Source organism: Chroicocephalus ridibundus, chromosome 1, assembly GCF_963924245.1.
Source record: "Chroicocephalus ridibundus chromosome 1, bChrRid1.1, whole genome shotgun sequence".
Lineage (NCBI taxonomy): Eukaryota > Metazoa > Chordata > Aves > Charadriiformes > Laridae > Chroicocephalus > Chroicocephalus ridibundus.
This window is the reverse complement of record NC_086284.1, coordinates 173,227,871-173,253,627: the sequence shown is the minus strand read 5'-3', so window position 1 is coordinate 173,253,627 and position 25,757 is coordinate 173,227,871. Positions and strand designations below refer to the sequence as shown.

At 34.9% G+C, this 25,757-nt stretch overlaps 1 protein-coding gene across 2 annotated transcripts in view; it reads left to right on the top strand.

The window, feature by feature from the left end:
* TMTC3 (transmembrane O-mannosyltransferase targeting cadherins 3) overlaps positions 1-25,422 on the top strand; it is a 33,197-nt gene extending 7,775 nt beyond the window's left edge. The window contains exons 2-16 of one of the 2 annotated variants that reach the window (XM_063322829.1): positions 77-178; positions 1,024-1,135; positions 1,717-1,933; positions 3,562-3,780; positions 7,909-8,008; positions 8,668-8,783; positions 10,463-10,635; positions 11,492-11,744; positions 17,309-17,457; positions 17,987-18,107; positions 18,722-18,833; positions 19,558-19,661; positions 20,769-20,938; positions 21,743-21,969; positions 23,512-25,422. In XM_063322829.1, coding sequence (XP_063178899.1) covers positions 1,745-1,933; positions 3,562-3,780; positions 7,909-8,008; positions 8,668-8,783; positions 10,463-10,635; positions 11,492-11,744; positions 17,309-17,457; positions 17,987-18,107; positions 18,722-18,833; positions 19,558-19,661; positions 20,769-20,938; positions 21,743-21,969; positions 23,512-24,326 — 2,748 coding nt within the window. In that variant the 5' untranslated portion in view covers positions 77-178; positions 1,024-1,135; positions 1,717-1,744 and the 3' untranslated portion in view covers positions 24,327-25,422. Of the gene's footprint in view, positions 1-76; positions 179-1,019; positions 1,136-1,716; positions 1,934-3,561; positions 3,781-7,908; positions 8,009-8,667; positions 8,784-10,462; positions 10,636-11,491; positions 11,745-17,308; positions 17,458-17,986; positions 18,108-18,721; positions 18,834-19,557; positions 19,662-20,768; positions 20,939-21,742; positions 21,970-23,511 lie in introns of both variants that reach the window. The other variant, XM_063322828.1, reaches the window with a different exon arrangement.
* Positions 25,423-25,757: the final 335 nt, after the last annotated feature.

Sequence of the window (25,757 nt, the reverse complement as noted above, 5' to 3'; positions counted from 1 at the left end):
CAGCCTGGCAAAAAGATGTAGCAGTATCCTTTAACATTTAACGTTGTTTGGTTTTTTCCTTTTTTTTATTACAAAGGTGGTGGCAGCTTTGAAAACAGACTCTTTCTTAGTTGAAGTAACACCAATAGCCAGTGCTCCAAGTACTTCAAAAGAAAAAAACAACCTTCACTGCCATTATGTGAGTAACGCTGAGTGTATTGGTTTGATTCCTTTTAAATGATCTTTGTCCTGGTTTTTAGTTTAACTGCACCTGCATCTTGTTGCTCTTGTATTCCTTCCTGTACCACTGCTGCCTTATCACTAGTTGTGATAAGGTGATTGTTGTGCTCTCAGGGCCGGGCTACAAACCACAACCGAGATTACCTATCTGTGTGAGAGATCACTGTAGCCTATTTTTAGAGGATAGTATGCTTAAATCTGATTAACACAATTAACAAACCTCAACAAACCAACAAAAAAAACCCCACCCAACTCACCAGTGTTTCAGGGCTTAAGATAATAAAACAGACTATAGCTTTCAGATAACTAATCAGCTTTAATGTATGAACCCTGATAGACAGAAGGCTGATGTTTTTATGTATTTATGGATCCACATTATCCAGCTAATATTTGCTGTTCTGTGTCCTTACAGATGTTACCTCTCTGTAGTTTGTGGGGAAATGGTATATATTTTTGTTCAGTCATCTCTGCTTTTCTCAAAACTAAGTCAGTGTTCAACTGCCTGTAGCTTTTCAGTATCTTTGGTCCCAACAATTGCCAGTAATCCATGCTGTATCAACCAGTGGTCAAAAAGAATGCCTTTGACCTTCTTTTCTTCCAAGGTAGAACAGTGGTTTCAAACAACCCAATACATAGTAATCTTACCTTTTGATCAGGTCACTCATGTAGTATTTTTTTAAATAATCGTAAAACTGCTGTTTAATAATTTCTAGGGCTTAGGAAGTTTATGAGAGATGAGAGAAAATAATGTAAGATAAAGTTCATTTGTAGTGTCTTTTTTGCATGCTATTTTTCTTTAGACAGGACTCTCATGAACATTCAGTGACACAGGAGCAATTGGCAGAGTTGAGGAAAAAAATGACTTTTTCATGAACTTCTATGAAGAATGCCAGTGAGCAAAGTGTGAGCTTCAATGGTAAGTTTGACTTTTTGTTATTACTAATGTCCTTCTTTGCCCATTCTTGAACACCTATATTTATGAAGTTCTTCAAGTTTCCTTCAAGTTTGTTCTTCAGAATGTATGAAATTTTTTTTAATTGCTTTTGAAATATTTTGAGAAACACCTTTAAGCCTAAGAAACATGAATAATTAACACACTGTCTTTTTGATAACTTAGTATTGTGCACCAGTATGTTAATTTACTCACAACTCTAGAGAACTTAATTTTCATAGTTCTCCGGTTTGCAACATTAACTTGAATTGCATAGCTGTGTGCTAAAAACTACATCACAACTTAACAATCAATCTTCTTTTTGTAGTAAAAGGTGAACTATAGCAGTGTATCCAGCTCATGTGAGGACTTTTTAGGGGTGAGACTTTCTAATGAGAGCATTTCCTCTAAACACTAAATTCTGGAATGTATTTAGTTAGTGTTACTGATTTTTGGATATGTAGTATCATTAACTTCTAAAATATTGGATATCCTAATTTGACTTTATTTATTAAGTTTAGTTTTTAATCAGTAAAACTGCTCAAGTTTCTGTCCATATATTTCAGCTTTTGTCCATGAAAACTCTTAGAGAAGATGGCTGATGTAAGGCTGAAGGAAGCAGCACTAATAGTTGGTGTGGTGGCAGCCTGCTACTGGAACAGTCTCTTTTGTGGCTTCGTTTTTGATGATGTTTCAGCAATTTTGGACAATAAAGATTTGCATCCTTCTACTCCGTTAAAAAATCTATTTCAGAATGACTTCTGGGGCACTCCAATGTCTGAGGTAAACTGTTTGTGAAACACTTTGAGGAATTTAGAAAATGGAAAAAAAACCTTGCAGAGAGTTTTTACACTTCTTTCCCTAATGTGGTTTTAACAGAATAGTGTGTTTCAGATGGAATTTGGTGATGTTAGTGTCTTGTACTATGAGATCAGGAACAAATGTTACTTACACTGTTTCCCTTTGTTCAATAAAAGAACTTGTAAGAAAATGAAGTCATATATGATGCTTCAAGATGCTATGTGTTACCTAATTCCAGTATCGAAATTGGACAACTGACTGTTTTCCTTTCTCCTCCTGCAAAAGCTAGACATTGACATACGAGGGTATTTATTTTTAATTGCAATCTGGAAGGAAAGATGACACTCTTAAGCAACAAAGCAAGGACTTAGTGAATGGGTATTGAATACATTAAGTTTATTTGTGTAAGTATGTTTAAGTGAATTTGGAGGTTTTGGTTTGTAGCCCATGTAGAGTGGCTATGTTTTTATCTGAAAAGCTGCACTGGCCTTAAAGTTCTTGATAAACATCTTTAAATGGCAACGGATAAAGGATTTACATATAGTTTAGAAGGTTACACGTGGTGCCATTGCTGAGCAAATTAATAAAAATCCTCTAACAGTCATAGGTGTTTTGAATAACAAGGCATTCCGCCTTGTAGTCTTCTCTTTTCTTATGTCCATAACATATGGGGTTAGTTCATTGTGAGATACTAACTGCTAGCTCTACAAATACGATTCGATACATAGTTTTCATATAACCCTGTAGTGAAAGCTTCCAGACTCTTTTTCAGATGGCATCTAGTCCTGTAGTCATTGAGAGTAAGTGGGTTCTGAAACTCATCCCAGTAAAATTTCAAGTAGTATTTTTCAACGTGTTTTTACTCAAAAAAAACCCCTAACCATGTGGAGCAGGAGAATGCCGTCTCATTCAGTATTGATTTTGCGCTTAAAACCAACTGAAAGGTTAATTTTAACTAAATGAAGTCAGATTAATTTTATTGTTCATGGCTTTTAAAGTACTTTTTCCTATCTTGTGTTCTTGCCTGTACATACGTGCAGTTTGGTTCCCTGCAATCCCTCTCTGCTGCCCTCATTTTTTTTTCTTACATTTTCTTCCTTTGTTTTGTGGACATATCCAGCAAAAAATCAACAGGCTGTGGGTTGACAAATGCATTTTGGTACAGGAAGATGGTGTTAAGTATAGTTTTTAAAAGTGTTTATGCATGGAGTAACTGGCAACAGACTGGTAGACATATTGAAAATATGTAGGTAATACATTTAGCTCAGTGCACCAAATTTTTATTTTATAAAATATTGGTCTAAAACATGAAATGGCAGAGTAATTAAGGTACTTGAATAACACATTAAAACTATGTGGAACTAGGAAAAATAGTCAGAATTAACTTACCTGTTTAACAACTTTAATTTTAAATCAAGTTTTTATGTTATTCACTAGATTTTTTTTGAAATTTTTTTAGTATTACTAGTGTCCGAGTCTTTATTTTGAAGGTAGATGCCTGAGAATAGAGGGGGGAAATCATGTATGCATAGATGTTTAGAAAGATACTTTAGAGTAAAAGTCCTTTTATAACTTGGTGGTGACTGATGGATTGATTTATTTTCTTTTAGGAGAGGAGTCATAAATCTTATCGTCCCCTCACAGTTCTTACATTTCGCTTAAACTACTTGTTCAGCGAGTTAAATGCAGTTTCTTACCACTTCCTAAATCTGGTCTTTCATGTGGTGGTTTGTGTAGTCTTCCTCAAGGTCTGTAAGCTTTTTCTGGACAACAGGAGCAGCGTGGTTGCATCCTTGCTCTTTGCAGTGCACCCAATACATACTGAAGCGGTAGGTATTGCTGTGATGTGCTTCATCTGTTCAAGCTGTTTTAATTAACTGTAAATTTCATGTGGTTTGTATCTGTTTATGTATTGTAACTCTAAAAGGTGTGTTATTTTATTTGTACTCACTCTGCCCTTTGCAATGAGTGGTGCCGTTGACAAACTTTAATGCTCAGAGTTGTTTCGTGTTCCATGCAGCTACTGAAAAATAAGTAAGGAAATACTAATTTAGTTATTAAATAATTTTGGTCTCTGCTATGAATATTGCTTTTATGATGATGGCTGCTTTAGCTTACATAGATACTTGTGTTATGTGATGATTCATCTGGTAGCATATTTTGCAAATACTATGAATACCTCTTAATTGATTTCCAGAATCTCTAAGCACTTTCCTCTGGCTAATCACCAAGTCTGTTCTGTCCACTTTCTTTTATGTCAATATATCTATCTCAGCAGGACTTATTCTAGGATTGTTGTTGCTGTGCTACATCCAGCTTATTGCCATTCTGTTTGAACCTTCCATTTTTGAATGTACCCAATATAAGAAAGAAGAAATAACATTTCTTGCCTCTCATATTTACCTTTCCTTTCATTCTGAACGAGTTTTTCACTGCTATGAAAGGTGTTGTTTATACAGGCTGTCAGATTATATACTTTTTAATACTCAACCAGGCTTGCAGTGTTGTGGAGTAAATGGAGTCTTGTGATAGCCATTCATTGGATTTGTTTCCATCAGAAACGCTGATAAAGCAGATCTGTGGAATTCTCTGCTGTTAATTTCTGCATGACTTAGATTGGCTTTCCAAGATTCCAGTTCACACGGGTTGTAAAGCCCAGTCTCTTTTTTTCTTGTATTATTATCTGATTATCAGAAAACTGAAAATTTTTAAGCCTTTTGCTTCTTTAGAGGTGTTACCCCATTTTTATTTTGGGGTTTTAATGTGTCTTTGGAGGGGGAGGGGGAATGTTTTTTGATATTAGGAAAATGAGAAGTGTTTGCTCTTATCTTACGTTGTATTTTTTTTGGGTCCTGATTTGTTTGGGTATAGAGTTCACATCTCTCTCTGTTGTTCTCTAAAGATACAAATCCCTGTCAGCAGCCATGCAGTAGCCTGCATCTATGTATTTTGAGCAAATCTTTATAGGAAATAAGTTCATGGAGTTTATAATTGGCTGCTATTTGAACTACTATGTCCTGATAGAAGTTTGTGACGTGTTTAAAATTTAAACCCCTAAAGTTAAAATTTTAACACCTACAAATTTTTGCTTGCTTTTGTGCTTGAAAGCAGAAACCCCGTAAAATATTGGATAAAATATGGGTTAAAATGATAATTTGTTAATTTCATTTGGTTTTCTGTTTCTTTGAAAAAACATGCTTTAAATTTCAAAGTTTGGCTTTGCTGCTTTGTAATAAATGTGAAAGTATCTTTACAGGAGCATTATTTGCAAGTTGCTAGTGACTTACATTAGTGGTTCATGGCTTAGATCATACTATGTAATTTTATCACTTTCATTCCAAATATGATTCTTTACCATGGTCAAACTGTCAGATTCCATATAACTGTAATACAGTTGCTTTTAATATTATGCAACAGAGTTAGCAAAAAGAATCATACAAATGCTACAAAACATTCTGTAATGAAAGCTTGTCGTGTAAGGCAATGTATTACAAAGCAATGAAGTACAGTTATGAAGCAGTTTTGTAATAAGAGTGTAATTCCTGATATTAGCCACATGAGGGCACTTTAAGACTATATGATTGGTAGAACTTGCCGCTGTACTTAAAACACTCTTGACTCGGAGATTTAAGTACAATTGTAATTGAGTTCCCCTGCTGTTGTACTTGGGTAGTCAGTGAAGAATCAGGTAAGGGGTTTTCTTCCTGCTCTCCCTACCTTTTTCAATTTAATCTTTCTGCTTTTGTGAAATAGTGTATTTTATCCTTTCAAGTGTTTGCATTGAGAGCTCTGCCTAACGTGCAACCAAGAAAGAATTCTTAGACTTGGCAGTTGAGGCTTGTGCACATGTATAAAAGGCAAAACAACTGGAAGTTTCCATACATGGAAAAGAGGAGGTAATAACGAGCTGTATTTTAGAACTGGGGACTTGAGTGCTGACTAACTTATTCAAGCTTTAATTAAAACTCCAGAACAAGTCTCATTATCACTTTTTACATCATTTGATGGTACCTTTTGTATCTTCTATAATTGAAATGTATCTGATTTGAATTCTTTCAAATTAGTCTCTTACTTATTACTCCCCTGCACATGAGATGAAACAGCAGATGGAATACATAAACATTTCCAACCCTTTACCTATCTTATGATAAATTGATTTTTCCTGTAAAAGTTAGCAGAGCAGGATAAATAGAAAATAATTTTCTGCTTGACTACAGAGAGAAGCTGGGCACTTGTGGTGGTAATATATCGTTTTTTGAGGAAATGGTTTGATTAACGGAATAATATTTTAATTTTTCCTTGTCTTTAGAATTCCAGTTCAGACTTTCTAGCTACTCTGCTACTGTTCTGGACAGAGGCATGTTGACCACTTTTACAGCTACGGGATGTCAACTAACCTTGTTAATGCTGGAATTTTCTCTCATAAGTCACCTTTTTATCCAGAAATAGAATCTCTCTTTTGTTGGCAGGGGACTGTGGAGGCACACCAGCACGCTTGCTTTACTATCGATCTCTTTCAACTGATTTACAGACAAATTTATCTTAAAATTGTCCAAGATTAAGACAGAAGTTAGAGATCCAGACCAGGAATCCCTGAAACATCTTAAGGCATTTTGGAAACAAACACTTGTATACTATCCAAAATGTTAACACAAACTCTGATGTCCTGTCAGTTGTGAAACATGTTCTGTCTGTGCATGATTCAGTGAGTCCTTTGGTAAATGCACGCTACTCCCAATGGAAGCATGAGAGCGTGATTTTGTATTCAGATTTGAATACTTTTCTTTACACTGTGACCTTGGATATTGAGTTACTTTCTCTTTTTATGCTGTGCTGGATCAATCATGCTTGACCAAGAATGTACCTAGCAATAAAAACTTCTAGCTGGGTCCGGATGGCTGAAAGTCAGTTTTCAGCATCATCATAATTAAATGGTGAGCTATGAGGTTTCCTTAGCTAGGTATGACTATCTATCTACCTTGGGATAGGATGACATTTTTCAGCCAGCTTACTTGCAAAAATTTGGATGCAATTAGAGTCATTACAGAAGAGGACAAATGAGGAAGAAAGGCAAGACTAAATGATACTGTGGTCAGTACAGTGGCTACTGCAGGAACCGTTAGCATAATGACCTGTCTTCCATCTCTGGTTGTTGGTTGCACCTTAGCCTTTTTGAAAACAGCTCCTGAAATGGAAATTAATCTCGATTTCATTGGGGATTCTGAAACAACCTTCTGCCCTGGATTTTTCATAAAATCAGTTCCTCTCTGTCTCATTATCAAGGGGGGCCACTACCTGCAATTTTAATATTGCCAACCAAGTTATCATTCAGAAAGTTGCCAGACCTGTAGTAAAGCCTGAGTCATTCTTTAACTTCATTGCATAGAGCTTGCCATGAATTTATTTGTAACTCTTGACTGCTCATCTAAGAGCTGCCATAGCATCAGTCAAGGGAATGCTTTTTTCAGATTCAGATCTGTTCAGTCAGTCAGAAAAGATATGAACAAAAATAAGTCATAGTTTTTGTATGCTACTGTCTGCAGAGCGTGTATGTACAGCAGTCCTTGTCGGGCTTCACTTAAAGGTCCTATTGATGAAGGTCCTAGTTTCTTCCAAGTATTATGAACAAGGCAGTTGTTATTGTGCCCAAATTTTGCCTCAAATGCAATTTGTGGCTGGTGTTACTAAAGATAAAAAAGTACAGCATTTCTCTGTTGTCTCATTAATGGTGATACTTAGGGGCACATCAGCCACAGGTGGCCACGAGCCACCTGTATCACCCTGTTCTCGAATTCAGTACTAATTGAACTGAAGGTACCCTTACTCTTCTTAGCCTTTTCTGCTTGGTTTACAGATCTTGTTTATGCATATTCTGATAGTATGTCAATCATGCACTATTCTAGTACTAGAATAGTCACTAGAAGAATAATCTTGTTCTTTCTTCTCTTTCTTTTCAGGTAACTGGAGTTGTGGGCAGAGCAGAGCTTTTATCATCTATCTTCTTTCTAGCTGCTTTTTTGTCATATACAAAATCTAAAGGGCCAGATAATACTATAGGTAAATGATTGACATAACCTAATTTCTGTATCATTGATAATCGAGCTCTTAGAATGGTGATACGGGTGTATGGGTGTATTGGTTATTCAGCATACAAAAACCCGTTCGGCCCTAAGATACTCATACCTTAAGCATTTTTTCAGTTGTTTTGTAACACAGAGTAGGGACTCTTGCACTGACTTCTATTAATGCAAGTAGGTGGAAGTATGCCGAGATGTCTCAGATGCCCACAAGTAAGCTGCAAAGTTTCAGTGGGGATCTGTGAGGCTTGCCTCTTTTCCAAAGTCAAATTGACCTTGTGAAAATTCATTACTCTCTATAAAACATTCCATTTGAAAAAGTGTTCTGTTGAATTAGGGAAGATTGGTGGGTTTTTTGTTTTCCTGTCATAGATTAGGCTTTTGCCTTTCATTTGATTCTTCCGATTTCAGGGAGGCAGTTTTAAAACTGATACACATGTAATATTTTCTGTAGGGTAAAACTGGTAATCTTCCCTTTAATAACAAATGGCATACTGAATAAATATATAGAACATAGCATGTTCAAACATGAAGAGCCAAAGTCTTCACTTTTTAGCTTAATTGACTTTATTAAGTGGTTGTTTCGGGTTTTTTTTTTGTAAGATGGAACATTTTCAACAATGTCATTTTTTTTTGCAGTGTGGACTCCAATTGCAGTGACTGTATTTCTAGTAGCTGTTGCAACACTGTGTAAAGAACAAGGAATAACGGTGGTGGGGATATGCTGTGTATATGAAGTATTTATTGCTCAAGGGGTAAGCTGTTGAAAAATAAATTGGATTGCTTCTCAGGAATTCTGTAATGAGGCATTAAGTACTTAGAAGCATCATATTTCAGCACTGATTTTTGTCAGTTCAGGGTAACTCTATACTTGTGTAACATTTTTCAGATTTTTTTTTTTTTTGACTCAACTAATGTTTAACAGACATGGTTTATGGTGGGGGAATTCAATGACTTCTAAGTCGTCCTTTACATGCCATACAGAGATGTTACCAAATATACTCAATAAAGAATTGACATGTCTTAATGGAAACTTGAGGTTTTAGTTGACTGAGGTTTGCAAAGACTAGCATGTAACAGTCTTGATTAAAGTCTGACATGCATAAAGGTGGGGGATTATTTGTTTTTAATTCCTTTAGTAAAAATAAAGATCGTATTCTATACAAGTGCATTTCCTCACATTCTGATGAATAACTAGATGCTTTGTAGCAGTCTTATTTGAATTGGCAATATTCTCAGGAAACTTATTGTTGTAAGAATACCTTTAAATTTAATTTCTAATCTGATATGTTTCGTCTTAAGCATTGATAAGTGCTTAAGTTAACAGTAACTTTCGTTTAGAGAAACAAGATGTTCCTGCAATGAAATAATTCTTGGCTTTTTAATAGTCAAACCATACACAATTTAAAAACGTATGATTGCATATTTTAAGAAAATGTTGTAGTTTACTGTTCCTTAATTTCTTGAAGGAATATTTTGCAATGACTGCACCAATAAAAGACAAAAGCTTGTCTGTCTTAGGGATACATATTCAAGGCAAAAATATGCTTATTTGTACTTAAAGAAATATGCGTGTTTATAACTATTGCCTTTGTAAGCCTAGGGAATAAGCATATAATTTTCAAACTGGATTTCTAAGAAAATCACCAGTATGTGATGCACTTTTCAGTCCACTCTTCCTTTCTTGTAGTAACTTTTGATCTGGTCCTCAATTTCATAAAAGTTTAACAAGTTTGTGTAAGTCAGCTGAGTAGAAGAGATAAAATCCAAATTGAGGCTTCTTCTGAGGGCACAGGTGCAGCACGAGCTAAGAGTTTGACCAGTTCTCAAAAACCTGTCAATATCTGTAGTTCAGGCAGCCAGTATATGTGAAGCAATAAATTATCCCCAGCGCAAGACACGAAGACGTAGGAAAAGAGGTACACAGGGAAGAAATTAGGATATGTAATGGGGAGCTGTGCAAGATCGTAATGTTCATGAGGCAGGGAGAGATGGGTTACTGCAGTAGAGGCATAAAACAGAAATCCAGGGCTAATCAGGAAGTGAATAATATTTCTGCATTCATAAGGAATTATAGGATGAGTTTTCACAGGAGCTGATAATTCTAAAAATAGTAATATCTTTTCTTCAAAATTTATTTAATGGTCATGCTTGATTTATTGATGGTACAAATTTTTTAATGTCAGTGCAAAATACAGAACTACAGACATACAAGTTCAGCTATGATAGTGTTAGGAATACTCAAATAGAGTTATTTTTATTAGAATGGTGGACTTCTTTTTGGGGGTTGTCATGAAGGCTGTAAGAAGCGGAGTTAAATAACTGTTGGGGGTAGGCATTTAGAGAAAACCAAGGAAAAAAAAGTCAGGTAGCTCATTTATCTAACGGATTAATGAGAACTCTGTCTGATTATAAACTCCTTTTTCCTTTGCAGTACACTTTGCCAGTGTTGCTGGACACAGGTGTACAGATTCTTCGAGGGAAGGGCAGTATTCCTTTCTCTATGCTCCAAACGCTGTTGAAGCTGATAGTCCTAATGTTTAGTACACTCCTACTTGTAGTTGTCAGAGTCCAGGTTATCCAGTCTCAACTTCCAGTGTTTACAAGGTAACAGTAAAGTGTTTCTTATTACAGACACTGATAAATAAAATGCAGCCTAATGACTTCTGAATGAATTGGTCAAAAATACATCAACTTAAGTGTTTATTAACTTATTTTAGGATTGATAAGGAATGACTGTACAATATTACATTTTTTGTGAAATTGATAAATGGTATATTTCAGAACCTGTTGACAAGAATGTCCAAAATATTGAGGTATCTGAGCAGGCATTAATTTTAAAAAAAACTTACGGTTGTTAGTTCATCTTAGTAATTCAGAAATTAAATATTTTATCACTAAAGTATTTTTTATTGGCTATGTGTTTGAACCTTGGCTGAATACTCCAAACCTCTTAATAAGTTTTTTTCACTTCAACATACAAAATATTATTTCGGTTTTAGGAATGTACTATTCAGAAAGCATAGTTGACTTCAGATACAGTGCTTGAAGCTAAATGTATATGAATAATGTTAGAAATGAAAAACTAATTTATTTTAAAAGTGTGTGAGCAATGTAGAAATACAAGAATTTAATATTTTCCCTGGAAAATGAGGTACTGTTAAAAACATGAGCAAGGACCACTGAACCTAACTTTAGGTGTAAATCATTCTGTTTCTTCAAACTTATGTTTATTATAACCCAAACCACTTTCTTAAACTGGAGGAGGCTCTGTCCCGTGCTAAAATGAATCATTGTGCATAGTTCCCAAGTTACACACCTGACAAATGCAGGAAGATAAGGAATATTGCACGTCTGTAATTGGTACTTCTAGCTATGAATCTAAGGTTTGCTGAACACAGAGTGGATCAAGGCCATATATTTTTTCATTAAAAGCTGCTTTTTCTCTTTTCTTTCGGTTTAGGTTTGATAACCCGGCTGCTGTTAGTCCATCCCCAGCAAGACAGCTGACTTTCAACTACCTCCTCCCTGTAAATGCTTGGCTGCTTCTCAACCCCTCAGAATTATGCTGTGACTGGACAATGGGAACTATTCCTCTTGTGGAGTCTTTGTTAGATGTTAGAAATGTTGCCACCCTTACCTTCTTTTGCTTTCTGGGATCTTTGATTGTCTTCAGTCTCCGATACCCTGGGGATTCCTCCAAGACTGTATTGATGGTAAGAATGATGCATTGTTTTTGCCTTATTTATAAGAGTGGAAGTGGCTCAGGTTGTTTGGTCACATATCTAATCTGCTGTCACCCAGAGATACTATATGTGTCTCCTTTTGGACTAGAACGTACACATAAGAAAAGAGGAAAATTGTTGTAGCAACAAAACTGTTAAGTTGCAATTAAGTATGTGACAGTTAGGTATGTGATGGAGAAGAATAGACGAGAGATGAGAATAAATATGCCCTTTGTTACGTATTTGCAGACTGTATTGCAGTCTTTCTCAGGTATTCATAACTCAAGTAGCAAGTGGGGGTTTTCAGTAGAACTTAAATATGTTCTAAGGCTCACAGTGCATTTCCATCCTGCAAACTCTCTACCTTATTTAAATGTCAGTAGTCATACTGCATATTTAGCAAGTGACTTGATTTTCTTTCTCATAGATGTAAAAGAAAAGGACATATTTGGTATTTAGGAATATAAGTTTTCTTCTTTTGTTGGTTTTTTTTTTTTTTAATAAAGGCAATCTTTAGTAGCCTTTTCCATATTTTAAGGAAAAACTAATTTTGTCAACCTGTAAGATCAGTTCCTGTTTTTCAGTATTATGTGACCTTAAAACTGAATTGAATTAACAGGAAAGAATATTTTGAAGGAAATGGGAAGGAGCAAATGAGCTAGTGTTTTTTCATCCAAACCCAGTCATCTTTTTGATGCTTCCATTGCAAATCTTCACAAGATTAATGATTACCTGATACCATGTTTTTTATTAAATCAGTGGTGCAATTATGTGTACAACAAGCCTGCATGCGTAGATCTTAGTCTGCTTCAAAAATAATGGACTTATTTAGTATGTAACTCATCCAACAAAAGTTTCAGTTGGACGGGAGTATTTATGCACAACTTAAGACTGATGCCTTTGCTAATATGCTGACAAACTTTGATTCACTTCAAAGAGACCTAACATTATAGTTCTGACTCATATGGTTTGTCTTGTCTTGTCACTGAAGCGAAGCGGTGTGTTTCACTGTAAAATCTGTGAAAATTACCTGCAGTAGTGCTGATGAAACCTCTCGGCCTGAATTTGGAAACTGTGAATGAAGAAAAGAAACTTAGCTTATTGATACAATAAATGTGCAAGGTGACATACCCAGATAATTATAGTTTTATAGCACGTAAAAAATGTAAAGGAGTAGTTTAGTCTTCCTTCTTACATGAGCTGAAACAATTTTCCTCTAGTGCACTGATAGCAGTAGAAATGTCTGGGTAATGGTTCACTTTTTCATAGGACACATCTTTAACTTTAAGGCTCTTTATTTCCCTACATTTGTGTTTACTCTCTACCCAGTAAAACTCAGAAGAGGAAAGGGTTAATTGTCAGCAGATGTTGTTGTAAGTCAGTTAGGTTTTGTTTAAGGGTGGTTTTTTACATTTGTTTTTATTATTCCAAGCAGTTTTTATAGGAAGGGTCTTCTGAGATCATTCACTCCAGCATGTGAGCCTCAATGTTGCTTAACACAGTATAATCCTTGTTTGATGAAAGTTGTTTTCCTTTAATATATACCTATGTTGTGGATATAACCTTCAGTATGATGCTAATTTTTTTCAGACATAACATCTAAGTGCCTGGAAGCTAATTTCTTAGGAAATGAGAATGCAATATTTTATATTAAAAATTAATTGTTATGTACTATAATGTGCAACAACACTGTAGGCCAAAGCCTATTTCTGCCTTCCAGTAAGCCATTAATGTCCTGATGTAGACTGGATAGTCTGCCAAGAGTGAGAGGGGGAAAGAATAATTTCTTTCTGATGGCTTCTTAATCTGATTTACTAGAGAAATCATAGCACCATCTTTAAAGTGAAGAAAGTGAATCTTTATTTAGTGATACCAATTTACACAGATTATGACGATGTTCCAGATAACTGTGTTGAATTACTGGTTTCAAAAAATTTTTTTTCCACACTCGGTTCTCAGTTCTGCCAATAAAAGCCTGAATTTGTGCTGGTCAAAATAAACTACTACCCTGACAGGTATGAATTCTATTTGCTATCTATATGGATCCCACATGGCATTAGTATAATGGTGGCTTTATGACAGGTGGTACCACTCTAATGAGTGTCACTCTAAAGGAGTAATAAAGGGCTTGTAAAGAGCTTCTGCCATTACAAATCTCTAGCGTGTTTTGGCCCTTCCCCCTGAGGTGTCATGCTGAAACCTGATCTAAGTGAAAAGTCTCAAGTTACTTTTTTTATGAGATCAGAAAAGGTACAGCTTTAGACCTGCTGCAGAATTAAATATGTGTACTTGGACTTTGCAAAAAAAAAAAATGCAAAAGAGGCCTCCAGGATGCAAAAGAGAAGGGAGGTCACACGTATGTCTGAACATGTCTTTCTGTGTTTGCTGATGTGGATGTGGATTTGGTGCTGTACTCCTTGGGGGACAAGACAGAAGACAGGATTCCTTCTCCCACTTCCTCAAGTGCCAGTAGACATTCCACAGTTCTCTCCAAGTAATGTCACAGGATGAACTCATTACTGGGAGATGCAAAAGTTAAAGGACTCATTTTCAGACAGTTTTTATCTGTTTGATACCAGTCATCTCCAGGAAGAATAACTGCGGTAAGTGGGTACGTTGTGTTTCATTTTTGTCTTACTTTAATTTTTTCCATAGGATCTAAAATTGTCTTTTCAAACTAATAGAACTAGGAGAATACAAAACAAATAAATTGGCTTTTTTTTTTTAACCCAACTGACAATATTAAACTAAAAAAAATCGTGTTTGTAGATTATAAATTGGAACACATGCTTTGGCAGATTGATGTCATGATGCTGCTGTTTACTTTATCCCTGCGAACAGTCAGATAACTTGACTGTCAGACTGAGTGACCTTTATAAATAGGTTACACTACACATGTTGAAAACATCGAGTACTAAGAATAGTACTGATCTAGAATTAATTTGGTGGCTTTTCAGAAGATTTCAGAGTCAAGCTGTGATTGTGGACCTTGTTTGTTCGTAGAATTTCTTGGGTATAGGCATTCCTTTGTTGACTGGCAAAATTTAATAAAAGCTTTTTAGTATCTTTTGATACTTGCTAAGTGTCCTAAACTAGGGCGCTTTACCTCCCTTCTGATAAGACAGCACTCTCTGCTACTCAGCCACTAACTTTAGTGCCTTGTTACTGTGCAAATGTCAGGAAACGACAGGTATCCTTAGTCGTCTTGCACTAAGTTTTTAAGACTTTAAAGTGTTGTGCCAAGACATCAGTACTTCTAAATTTAAAAATATATTTCTCTATTCCCTATGCTTACACCTCACTCAGGCTTTGAAATGTTTCGTTGTGAACTGGTCTGGTTACTTAGCAGTTTGGATACTTTTCATGGCTTATGGTTGTATTTCAGAGCTTTGTCATGTGCTTTTTTATTCCTGCGTACTTTAATGGTTTATGTCTCATTTGGGTTTGGTTTTTTTTCAGTTGCCTTGACCAGGATATTTTGAATGGAGCTTCTACATCTGCTGAAAGACTATGATAGAAAGAAGGAATAAATGAACAGAAGACAATGCATTTTTATCTGCACTTAGGGCTTTGAGTCTATTGCCCAAGAAATTGTACTTGAAGGGCAGCGTACTAAGGAGAGACAAAAGGATCTAAAGAGAAGTTCGGCAAAGCACTGTGTAATGTTTGTCATCAGAGGAACTATACAGAGCAGAACATGCAAAAACCTTTTTATTAGATGCCTAGATCATAAACACTTAGTGGAGACAAAGCATTTGCTATATCTGCTGCAGAATATTTTCCACTGAAACCTGTTGGAATTGTCTTTCACTATACATACGTTGACCTCATGGGGCTGTGGCACTGATGGCCTTCCTATATTAAAAACAAAACAAACTGTATTTTTTTGAGCAATAATATGAAACAATATTTTTTTAAAAATCTTAAGAGGTGACTTCTTCAAATCAGTTTATCTGAAGATTTCATAAAATAACTTAATTCATTTAAGCCTATGTACAAGCCTTACATGGATTATAAAGCTAAATATAGTTTATTCACATTGCAGTAAAAACATTTGCAAAACAGCACATTGTTTGCCAAAGCATGCTTCAAATGTGCTTTTGTACATTTTCCTTCATACTCACAAATGTGTTTGGCTGCTCAAAACAGAATGAAATACAGAATGATACCCTCGCTTCCTATAATACACCCCCAAAAGTATGAAGGCGTTTGCTATAAGTAAATTATAAACTTATACAGAGGACTGGCTTGGGGATAGCATGATGAATCCAGCATTTCAAAGTGGGTTACAAAAATCTATAATAAGAGTTCTGTGTTGAGGCTTTTACTTTTACAGCTTGGTAGGTGCTCTATAAGGAGCACGTACTATAAAAATGTAAAGGTGAAAGGGAGAGGAATGTGAAAAGGCATTAAATTAAATTTTGTCCCTAGGTAATCAGCGTAGTCTCTATGTTGTGCTTGTGCCTTCTTCAAGGCACAATTATGTATTTTCATGTAACTTAATGAATTGCTGTGGATCAGCTAAGCTGTGTTAATCATCCGTGTGCGTATTCTTGGCCCCTTGAAATGTGAGCTAAACCGTACTTGAAGGTTGCAGCTGCAGTGTTGCGTTTTTATATATGAAATCCTAGATTGACTTTCAAACTGGATGTGTTAACTACTTTAGCATGGAATAGGCAGTTAAAATTATGCTTAAATCTAGACAGAAGGCGATGGCCAGTTGTATTGAAAATTTCTGGAAGATTCCTCTGTCTTTCTTCAAAGAAACATTTGTAAGGATTTTGGTTTTTGTAACTTGGAGGCCAGTTATTTTTAAATGATTATTTAAGTCTGTCCTGGTACCAGAGGTGGCAAAGCTGCTATTTAACAATCACCCAGGACTTAAAGCAAGTGGTCATGTCCACATCCATTGTAGCAGATGGATTTCTCTGTCACACACACCTTTTGTTATGATGTCTGTCACCAACCTAAGAGCTGCAACTATGTTTCTTAAGTTTATTGTCATTTTAGATATTTCAGGCAGCTTTTAGTGCACTATCTAAACATTGATGTTTGTTCCGTGGCTGATTCTGATTTTTATCTTATTTCTTCACGTATTTTCCAGAAACTAAAAATGGACTTTATTGTATTGTAAAAATAACTGCTTTGTGCATCATGTAAGCTGGTATAAATTTTTAATTGTAATAAAAAATAATGTCCAAGGTTCTCAGACTGTCATGGTTTTGTACATGGAACTCCTATTAAAACATTGTTTTGAATTTGTCCTTTGATCCTAGTGTTTTGTCATACAGCTACTCTTTTCTGTAGTATAGAAAAGCAAATGCCCTTGTAGGGCCTTAAGTAAGGAGCAGTGTCATTCGCAAGTTAAAACTTGCCATGCTCCGGGTGGTCTCAGTTTAAAACAGATCTTAATGTTTAAAAGGAAAACATGAAACCCCAAAGACCTACTATGTATGTCTGGTTTTCTGGGATTTTTTTTGTAATTGCTTCGTAATTTGTTTCTTGGGTACAGTTTGTCACCACCTAATCTTGCTTCACTTGCATTTCTTTTCTAGGCACTCTGCTTAATAGTGCTACCATTCATTCCTGCATCAAACCTCTTTTTTCCTGTTGGATTCGTAGTAGCAGAACGAGTGCTGTATGTTCCTAGCATGGGATTCTGCATTTTAGTAGCACATGGATGGAAGAAGTTATCAAATATAAGGTAAGGTAGTGTTACCTATGACTGGTTTAACTCATCGTTCTTAATCTTATAAAAACCATATTTATAACTGCAGGCATTCCCAGTAGAACTTCTACCAGTATGAATTTATTACGTTATAGGTCTTACTCTGTTCAAGTTCTTCTTCTAAGAAACCACTTGTCAGTCATGTGAACAGATGACAAAAAAGTTCTTAGGAGACTGGTGGATTATTATGAGGATATTATTAATGTTTATTTAAAATATGTGCACATATATATATACACACACGTATAACATGTATACACATGTATTTTATACATTTTTTGTTTCATATCTATATATAAGCGTACATACGTATATTTTAAAAATCCTCAGACTGCACCAAACATTTTTAGAATGCGGTGTACCTTAGAATACACATTGCTACAATATACCAGTCACAAATATGGTCCTCAGTTTATTTGGCTCCTAGCATATGAGATACTTATTCTAGTATACATTAGAATTGTTTGTGTGCTTATAACAAATCTTTGTTTGTTTTATTTAATAGTGTGCTAAGAAAAATTTCTTGGGTTTGTTTGGCTGCAGTACTATTCACTCATGCCTTAAAAACACTGCACAGAAACTGGGATTGGGAGTCAGAGTACACATTGTTTATGTCAGCTTTAAAGGTACTGTATTCTATTTGAAAAGGATATTGGAAAGTTTGTGTTGCTGTTCTTTTCAAAAAGCTGCAGTAGAGCATGATAAAAACGGAGAGAAATGATGCTTGTTTTGCCACTTTTATTTCTACATTGACAGTATTAGTATTGAATTAGTTGCTTTTGGGAATGCTTTAAAAGTGGTGTGATGCACACATGGGAATTCATGTGCAAGAAATCGATGATTTTTTTTTTCCTTCTGTTGAACGTATTCTCTTATCTGAATGAAAGCGTGATATGTTTCAGTACAGAAGTCTACAAAAGGTTGATGCACAGAGTAACTTTTTCAATGTGCGTATAGCATGATAGGATGGTTTGTACAACATCCCATAACAATTACAATGAATTCTAAAACACTTGGTATTTCTAGGGGCAAATTACTAAAATAAATGGATGTTGAGCAACAAGTTCAACGTAATCATTCTGTATGCAGTGTTTTTTTTACCCTTTACATATAGGAGCTTGATGAAATCTGTCATTTGCTGTGCATTTTTACATCTTAAACACACAGTTAAGAGAAAATCCATTGTTATGTAATTCCAGCTTAATACCTTATGCATTGGTATCTCTTTTACTGTTTTTAGGTAAATAAGAACAATGCAAAATTATGGAACAATGTGGGACATGCGTTAGAAAATGAAAAGAATTTTGAAAGAGCTCTGCAATTCTTCATACAAGCCACCCAAGTTCAACCAGGTAAAAGCTTTGACCAGTTGCCATTGAATGGCATCTCTGCACTCCTAGTATTTCACTATACTTAGCTTGCTTAACAAAATCTTCTCAATGATCTTGTTCTCTCCAACTGAACATCAAACAATGTCATACACTAATTTAATTGATCCATGGGTTTTAGAAATAAACTCAAAAAAAGTCTAGACTTGTAGCCAGACTTCTATTTAGAAAAAGATGCAAAGACTTTCTATTTGAAACTATTATTTGGATGGCGTTCTTTCTGAAGTAACTTAAACTGTAATTTGTTATGAAACACTTATTTAATTTTCTTATTTAAAACTAAGTAGATGCATAAAAAATATAAAAAAAATTAGATTGTATCAAAGTGCACGTTTACTCTATTTCAGTTATTGTTGCAAAAGAAGTTCTAGGTAGTGCTGGACAACCTTTCCTTTTCCCTTTTAGAAGCCTAATAAATAACCTTCAATTTCTGTGCCTCTACTACAGCAAGAGCTCCACAGAAGTATGACCTCAAATTTTTTAACATTTCCCAAGTAATTTTTTAACCCATGTTTGGTTCATGGTTAAATTATTATTTTTCATCTTAATTATGAAGTTAATATAGAAGTGCTTTTTTTGTTGTTGTTATGCAGTAACTGTATTTCGTGCTACTCTGAAGACATATGTATTTATTTTCATGATACTCCGTGCATGGAAGTATTTGAAATGTCACTTTTTTTTTTTTAAGATGATATTGGTGCCCACATGAACGTAGGAAGAACTTACAAAAACTTAAACAAAACTAAAGAAGCCGAAGAATCATATATGATTGCTAAATCATTGATGCCACAGGTAATATGTAACTTCATTTTATCTACCACCACAGGAGGAGGAGGTAGCTCTTTCAGACCTATATTCAAGATACGTTTTTCGTATTTTTCCTGAAGCTGTGTCTTGCTCTATACTTTAGTGTCTTACTTGCTCTATACTTGCTCTATACTGTTGTTTGGTTTTTTTGTTTTTTTAAATCTATCTATTAATAGAGTAGGTCGTATACCATCATGAATGTTAAAAAATGCTAACTTGGAACTTCTTTGTTAAAACTATTTTAAGTAACTTTTTATACTGTTGTGAGGTTTGTGTTTGTTTTGTTCTGTTTTGTTTTTGCTGAAATTGAGGATATAAAAGAAAGCAGCAGTTAAAAATGTACACCTACAGTTTCTAGTCACAGTGGGTTTATTTTCACTTACAGCTAATACATTGATGATGTCTGAGTTTCTGAGCCTTCAAGAGAAAGCTTAAATGCAGCTTTGGAGGTGGGAAAAGGTAGCCGCAGCAGCAACAAAAAAAAAATCTTTGCCTGAACATACTTTTAAAAATCAGCAGTCCCTCGAGTAGAAGTATTTCATTAAAAAGTTTGTATTGTGAAACAGTGTGAAGATTTTAGGCAGATAAAATATAAACAGTACAACAGTAGCGATGTCATAGCATTTTCATCTTTCATGACTACTTTTCATCTGCTGTGTCAGTGGCTGGTAAAATCTTATTTACACTTATCTTAGGCTGGAGGGTTACAAAAAGGAATGAAAACATTTGATAGAATGTCAGTTTAGGCTTTAGGAAGTATTCTTTGTCTGAATGGGAAAGTTTTGCAAGGTCTGGTTGGTTCCTAGTAGCATTCTGTATGAGCCCAATTAGGTAGTAGCAGGGCTTAACTGATACCTTAAATATGATATTCAAGTCATCTATGTCTTCATAGAATCAAAGAAGAAAAAATATTCTGTTTATATTGTGGTATGATTTTCTGTGAAAGAAGAATTGCTATTCATAATCATTAAGAGCTTTCACAGTAATATCCAGTGATACCCTAAAACAAATGTGTCAGACTGAAGAGATCTATATTGTTTGTCTTTCGTATTTTTACTCATCTGTGTTTGATACGTGTATTCTTCTTGACAGATTATTCCAGGTAAAAAGTATGCAGCAAGAGTTGCTCCTAACCATCTGAATGTCTATATCAATCTTGCAAACTTAATTCGAGCAAATGAATCTCGCCTTGAAGAAGCAGATCAATTATATCGACAAGCAATTAGTATGAGGCCAGATTTCAAGCAGGCGTACATCAGCAGGTATCTCTTCTAGTTTTAGAGATATATATTCTTGAATAAACATTTATGTATTTGCAGTGCAATGAACAGTATTTAGTTCATACAGTTGAATTAGCTGTTGGAATTGATTTCTTTCCAAATGAGAAGATGAAGATTTGGGGCAATAATAAATTATTCATTACAAGCCCTGTTCTTTTAAATTCCTGCTCAAATGGTGTGTTTCCATGTAGGTGGTGTATTCAAACATTGCATAGCAAGATGCTTCCATTAGATTTCTTTATGAATATCAAACTGAAATTTTTAATTTCCTAGTCTAGTTTTGAACTAAAAAGCTTTTGGTTAATCTGAATCATGGAGCTTTCTGTATCCTTCTTTGTTAAAGGTGGTCCAGGAAATGCAAGACTTACCTATTTAGCTCACTTTTATGTGCTTTTTAGTTTAGAGTAATGTGGGTGTTGAGGCTTCTGTTCAGTGTTTTCTTAGTTATGATTGGGACTTAGGGAGGTGCAAATATGCCTGAAGTATAGCTGCTGCAGTGTAATTACAGAGCTGGTGTCAGGAACCCTTGATCACTTTTTTTTTGTTTTTTGTCTCGCATATGTGTTTGTTGTACAGAGACTTTTGAGAGCCAAAAGCTTTGGGAGTTTTATGTAAAGAAGGTCCTGTGTTGTTTTCTGTTTAAAACAAAGAAACAAAAAAAGAATGCTGTTATCTCCCGTCTACTGTCTATAGGAAGGCAGACTTTAAAAAAAAAAAAAAAACCCTGTCAATTATTTTCATATTAGTATGAATAAAAGTTGAAGGTTAAATCTGATTCTTCAACAGGGGAGAACTACTTTTAAAAATGAACAAACCTCTGAAAGCTAAGGAAGCTTATCTTAGAGCTCTAGAACTAGACAGAACCAATGCAGACCTGTGGTACAACTTGGCAATTGTTTACATTGAACTGAAAGATCCAGCAGAAGCCCTGAAGAATTTCAACCGAGCGCTAGAACTCAACCCAGCACATAAACTGGCATTATTCAACTCAGCACTGCTAATGCAGGAATCTGGTATGTTAGTTGTCCCTTATATAAATATTTTATATTTGCATTTATGCGATCCACGCTATTTAATTTTTTAAATGAACTGTTTAATTTTTGCAAAACAGAAGTTCATAGCATCATCAAAGAAGAAACTTTTTATTGTAATAGTCAGCTTTGTAATTTGTTGGTAGTGTATAGAATTTGTGCAAAGTGTACACATACCTTGGCTGATCAGCATCTTTAATACAAGTCTTATTTTACAATATAACATCTTATACGTATAAAGAAGCGTTACACAAACATCTTCAAAATTGTGCCTATATGATCTTAAAAAAGTCACAATTAGTACAATATGTGTAATATCTATGTTTTGCATTTATTTATTTAATTCTTCATTGACTAAAAAAAGTAACTGACTTCTGTGGCTTTAAATCTATCCTTAGGAAATGTGAATGTTTTCATAGGTTCCTATATAATATTGCTAGTTAGTATGAATTAAGTCATATTTTCATGAGTTTGTTTATTTCATATGTATAACTCCTAGTTTTATGGGTAAGCGTAAGCCTTTTGTGAATTCGGGCTGTTGCAAAGAGTATTTGGCAAGTGACTAGTAAGGTTTGTTTCCCTTTTGGTGGGATGGTAAACTACCGCTAAGGAAGAAATAATACAGAGTTGATTGGAGCTGATGCAAATGGATTATTTTCCATCTCTTCTCATGTTGTAAGTTAGGTAGTAGAAGAAATGCCTTGTTTCTTGTCTGTAGAAGCACAAGGGGCTTCAAACAAGCAGAAGTATTAGCTATCTAGTATTCAATTACTCATACTGGAAGGTGCAGCTCCGTTTCAGGAGGTGAAAGAAGGCAGTTAAAATCAGCTCCCTGCTCCCCCATCCTTCAGTAAGTCTGTGCCTGGAATTCCTTACTAAAATACGTTCACTGGAGTGTTCAGAAAAATGGCACTGACTACAAGCTAGTCTAGCTAATCATGATATTGTCAGATAAGATTATTTTACTACCTTTTTCAAACTTTGATGCAAATTAAAATATGGGAGCTATAGATTTTATTGTTTTGGTGTTAGAAGATATTTTAACTGGGCTACATATGAAGTCACCTGGTGTGATCTCTGTCTTTAAACTCTTTCAATCTATCTTTAACAAAATGAGATCTTCCACTCCATGTTTGCCTCTGTAAGAGCTGGTTTGTCAGAACTAACATCTTCTCTGCATTCCAGTTGCTTAACTGCACATGAAAATAACTTCTCTTAAACTTGTAGAGACACCTTTTGTATCTGTTATACCAAACATAAATATAATTCAACAGATCATAGAATAACGATGCTGATTTTGGCTACAAGTCAGCTGTAAGTAGTTTCATTCTACAAAGAAGATAAATGTCGTTCACTTTTGCTTTTACACAGCAATGATAAAAAGTAGCATTTTAAACCCTTTCCCTGTAAACAGTTGTGTTAAAGATACTACATTTTCATTTGTAAAAAAAATTATCAGTTTATAGGCCTGGTCTAAAAGTCCTTCAGAATAAATCTGGAATTAAATGCATTTTCTGTCATTAGGTGATGCTCGTCTTCGACCAGAAGCTAAACAAAGACTGTTACATTATGTGAAAGAAGAACCACAGGATGCAAATGGGTACTTCAATTTGGGCATGCTGGCAATGGATGATAAAAAAGATACAGAAGCAGAGGCATGGATGAAGAAAGCCATAAAGTTGCAGCCAAACTTCCGAAGTGCTTTGTTCAATTTGGCACTGCTTTATTCTCAGACAGGAAAAGAATTGATGGCTTTGCCCGTCCTGGAAGACCTACTGAGATACTACCCTGATCATACCAAAGGTCTGATTTTGAAAGGAGATATCCTTATGAACCAAAAGAAGGATATTGTTGGAGCAAAAAAGTGTTTTGAAAAAATTTTGGAACTGGATCCCAACAATGTCCAAGGAAAACATAATCTTTGTGTGGTTTACTTTGAAGAACGAGACTTGATAAAAGCAGAAAAATGTTTGGTTGAAACGCTAGCACTGGCACCTCATGAAGAGTATATTCAGCGTCATCTGAACATAGTTAGAAGTAAAATTGCATCACTGAGTGCTACGGAACAGTCATCGCTTCCAGCAGATGGGACTGCAGCTGCAGAAGAAAAAAAAAATTCATTTCAAAATTTGAAAGAAGTAAAAAAAGAGCAGAAAACCACCCAAACAACAGTTGATAACAATAAAGGGCACTCAGAAAATAAGAAAGGAACAGAGAAAAACAATATGGACAAAGAGACTCCCAAAAAATCTACAAAAGAAATCAAAGATATTGAGAAAAAGAGAGTTGCTGCTTTGAAAAGACTAGAAGAGATTGAACGTATATTAAATGGTGAATAGTCTTTATCATGTCACAATGGAATAAGGGAAGAATACTATTTTTAATTATTGTTTAATATGTGATCCAACTGGAAAGTGGTCTCAGTGCTTTGAAAATATAATGTTGACTGCATATCACTTAGCAAGCAGCAAAAGGCATTGCAATGCTTTATGTGAGAAAACTGCAACTTTTAAATATGATGGGGGGATGGGTGGGAATTGAAGGCTAAAGGGTTGAGAATAATCTTAAATGCAGAATTCTAATAGTGAGAAAATAGCATTCATAAAAGTCATTGGTAGTCAGGGATGTTCAGTAACACTACTTTCAAAGAATCAGTGGAAGAACTGAATGGAGAATTAATGGGATATACCAGACATTGCTGCATTCTCCCATATAAATCTGTTCCTATTAACATCTGCATTTCAGTTTACACATAATCAGTTTAAATCTCTCTAGACCTCTGCTGTAGATGAAAAAGAGTTTTTTCTTTGCATTATTTGTTTCCAGAACTTAACAAAAAGTCATCAAAATCTCACTGGTTGTAGTACGGGAGGATGCAACAACACACTAAAATTTTCAGTTGTGTTCTAAATATGGAATGTTATAGTAACCTTTTAATTGTTCTTTACTTACAATGCTAATGGTTTGTACTGGTTTACCTGTTAGAAATCTTATGGTGCTCTTAAGATCTTTAGACTATGCTCTTACATTCAAAGGAAATGTGTGGGTTTTTTCTTCAACTGTCAATCATCTGGTTGTTTTTAAAAATTCTATAAAAAGGGTGGTTTTCTCACTTTTTTCCCTGGTTCATTGAATGCTGATAAATGCACTTTCGGTACAGTAACCAGTATGCTATGCAGTAATCCTTGTTGACTTTGTAATCAATGCCTGTGGATTGACTCCTTCGTGTAGTAGATTCTTCCTTGTTTATAGCAAACTGGCTTTACTATTTCTGTCATTGGAACAGTATTTCTATTCTCGTGACTTTTTACAACACTAATATAAGCAATGATTGCTGAAGGCAGTGTGGTAATAATTAAGCCACTGAATTTAGCAGTGTTTAACACAAGGAAATATAGATAGTATCCTTCCAAATACTAAGTTCTGTTGTTTTGATACTTTGTCATGGGTGTGTGGTTTTTATTAAATATTTATTTTGACTACTAAAATATTCCCATTTACACTTTTCCACTAATGCAACATTTTAATTCCTTACATGAAATGAAAATCTTTGCAATTTCAGTGTTGCTTTTATCATTGTGCAATGCATATATTTTTGTTAAAATAATACTACCTATTACCTAAACCCAATGTTTTCCTTAACTATGAGAAAGAAAAGAAGTGTAAGAGCTGGGTTGAGTAATAATTTAATTAATCATTAAATCTAACTCTTACTCTTCATGTTTTGTCTTATTTCGTGATGTAGAAGTATTCCTTAGCAACTCTACTGT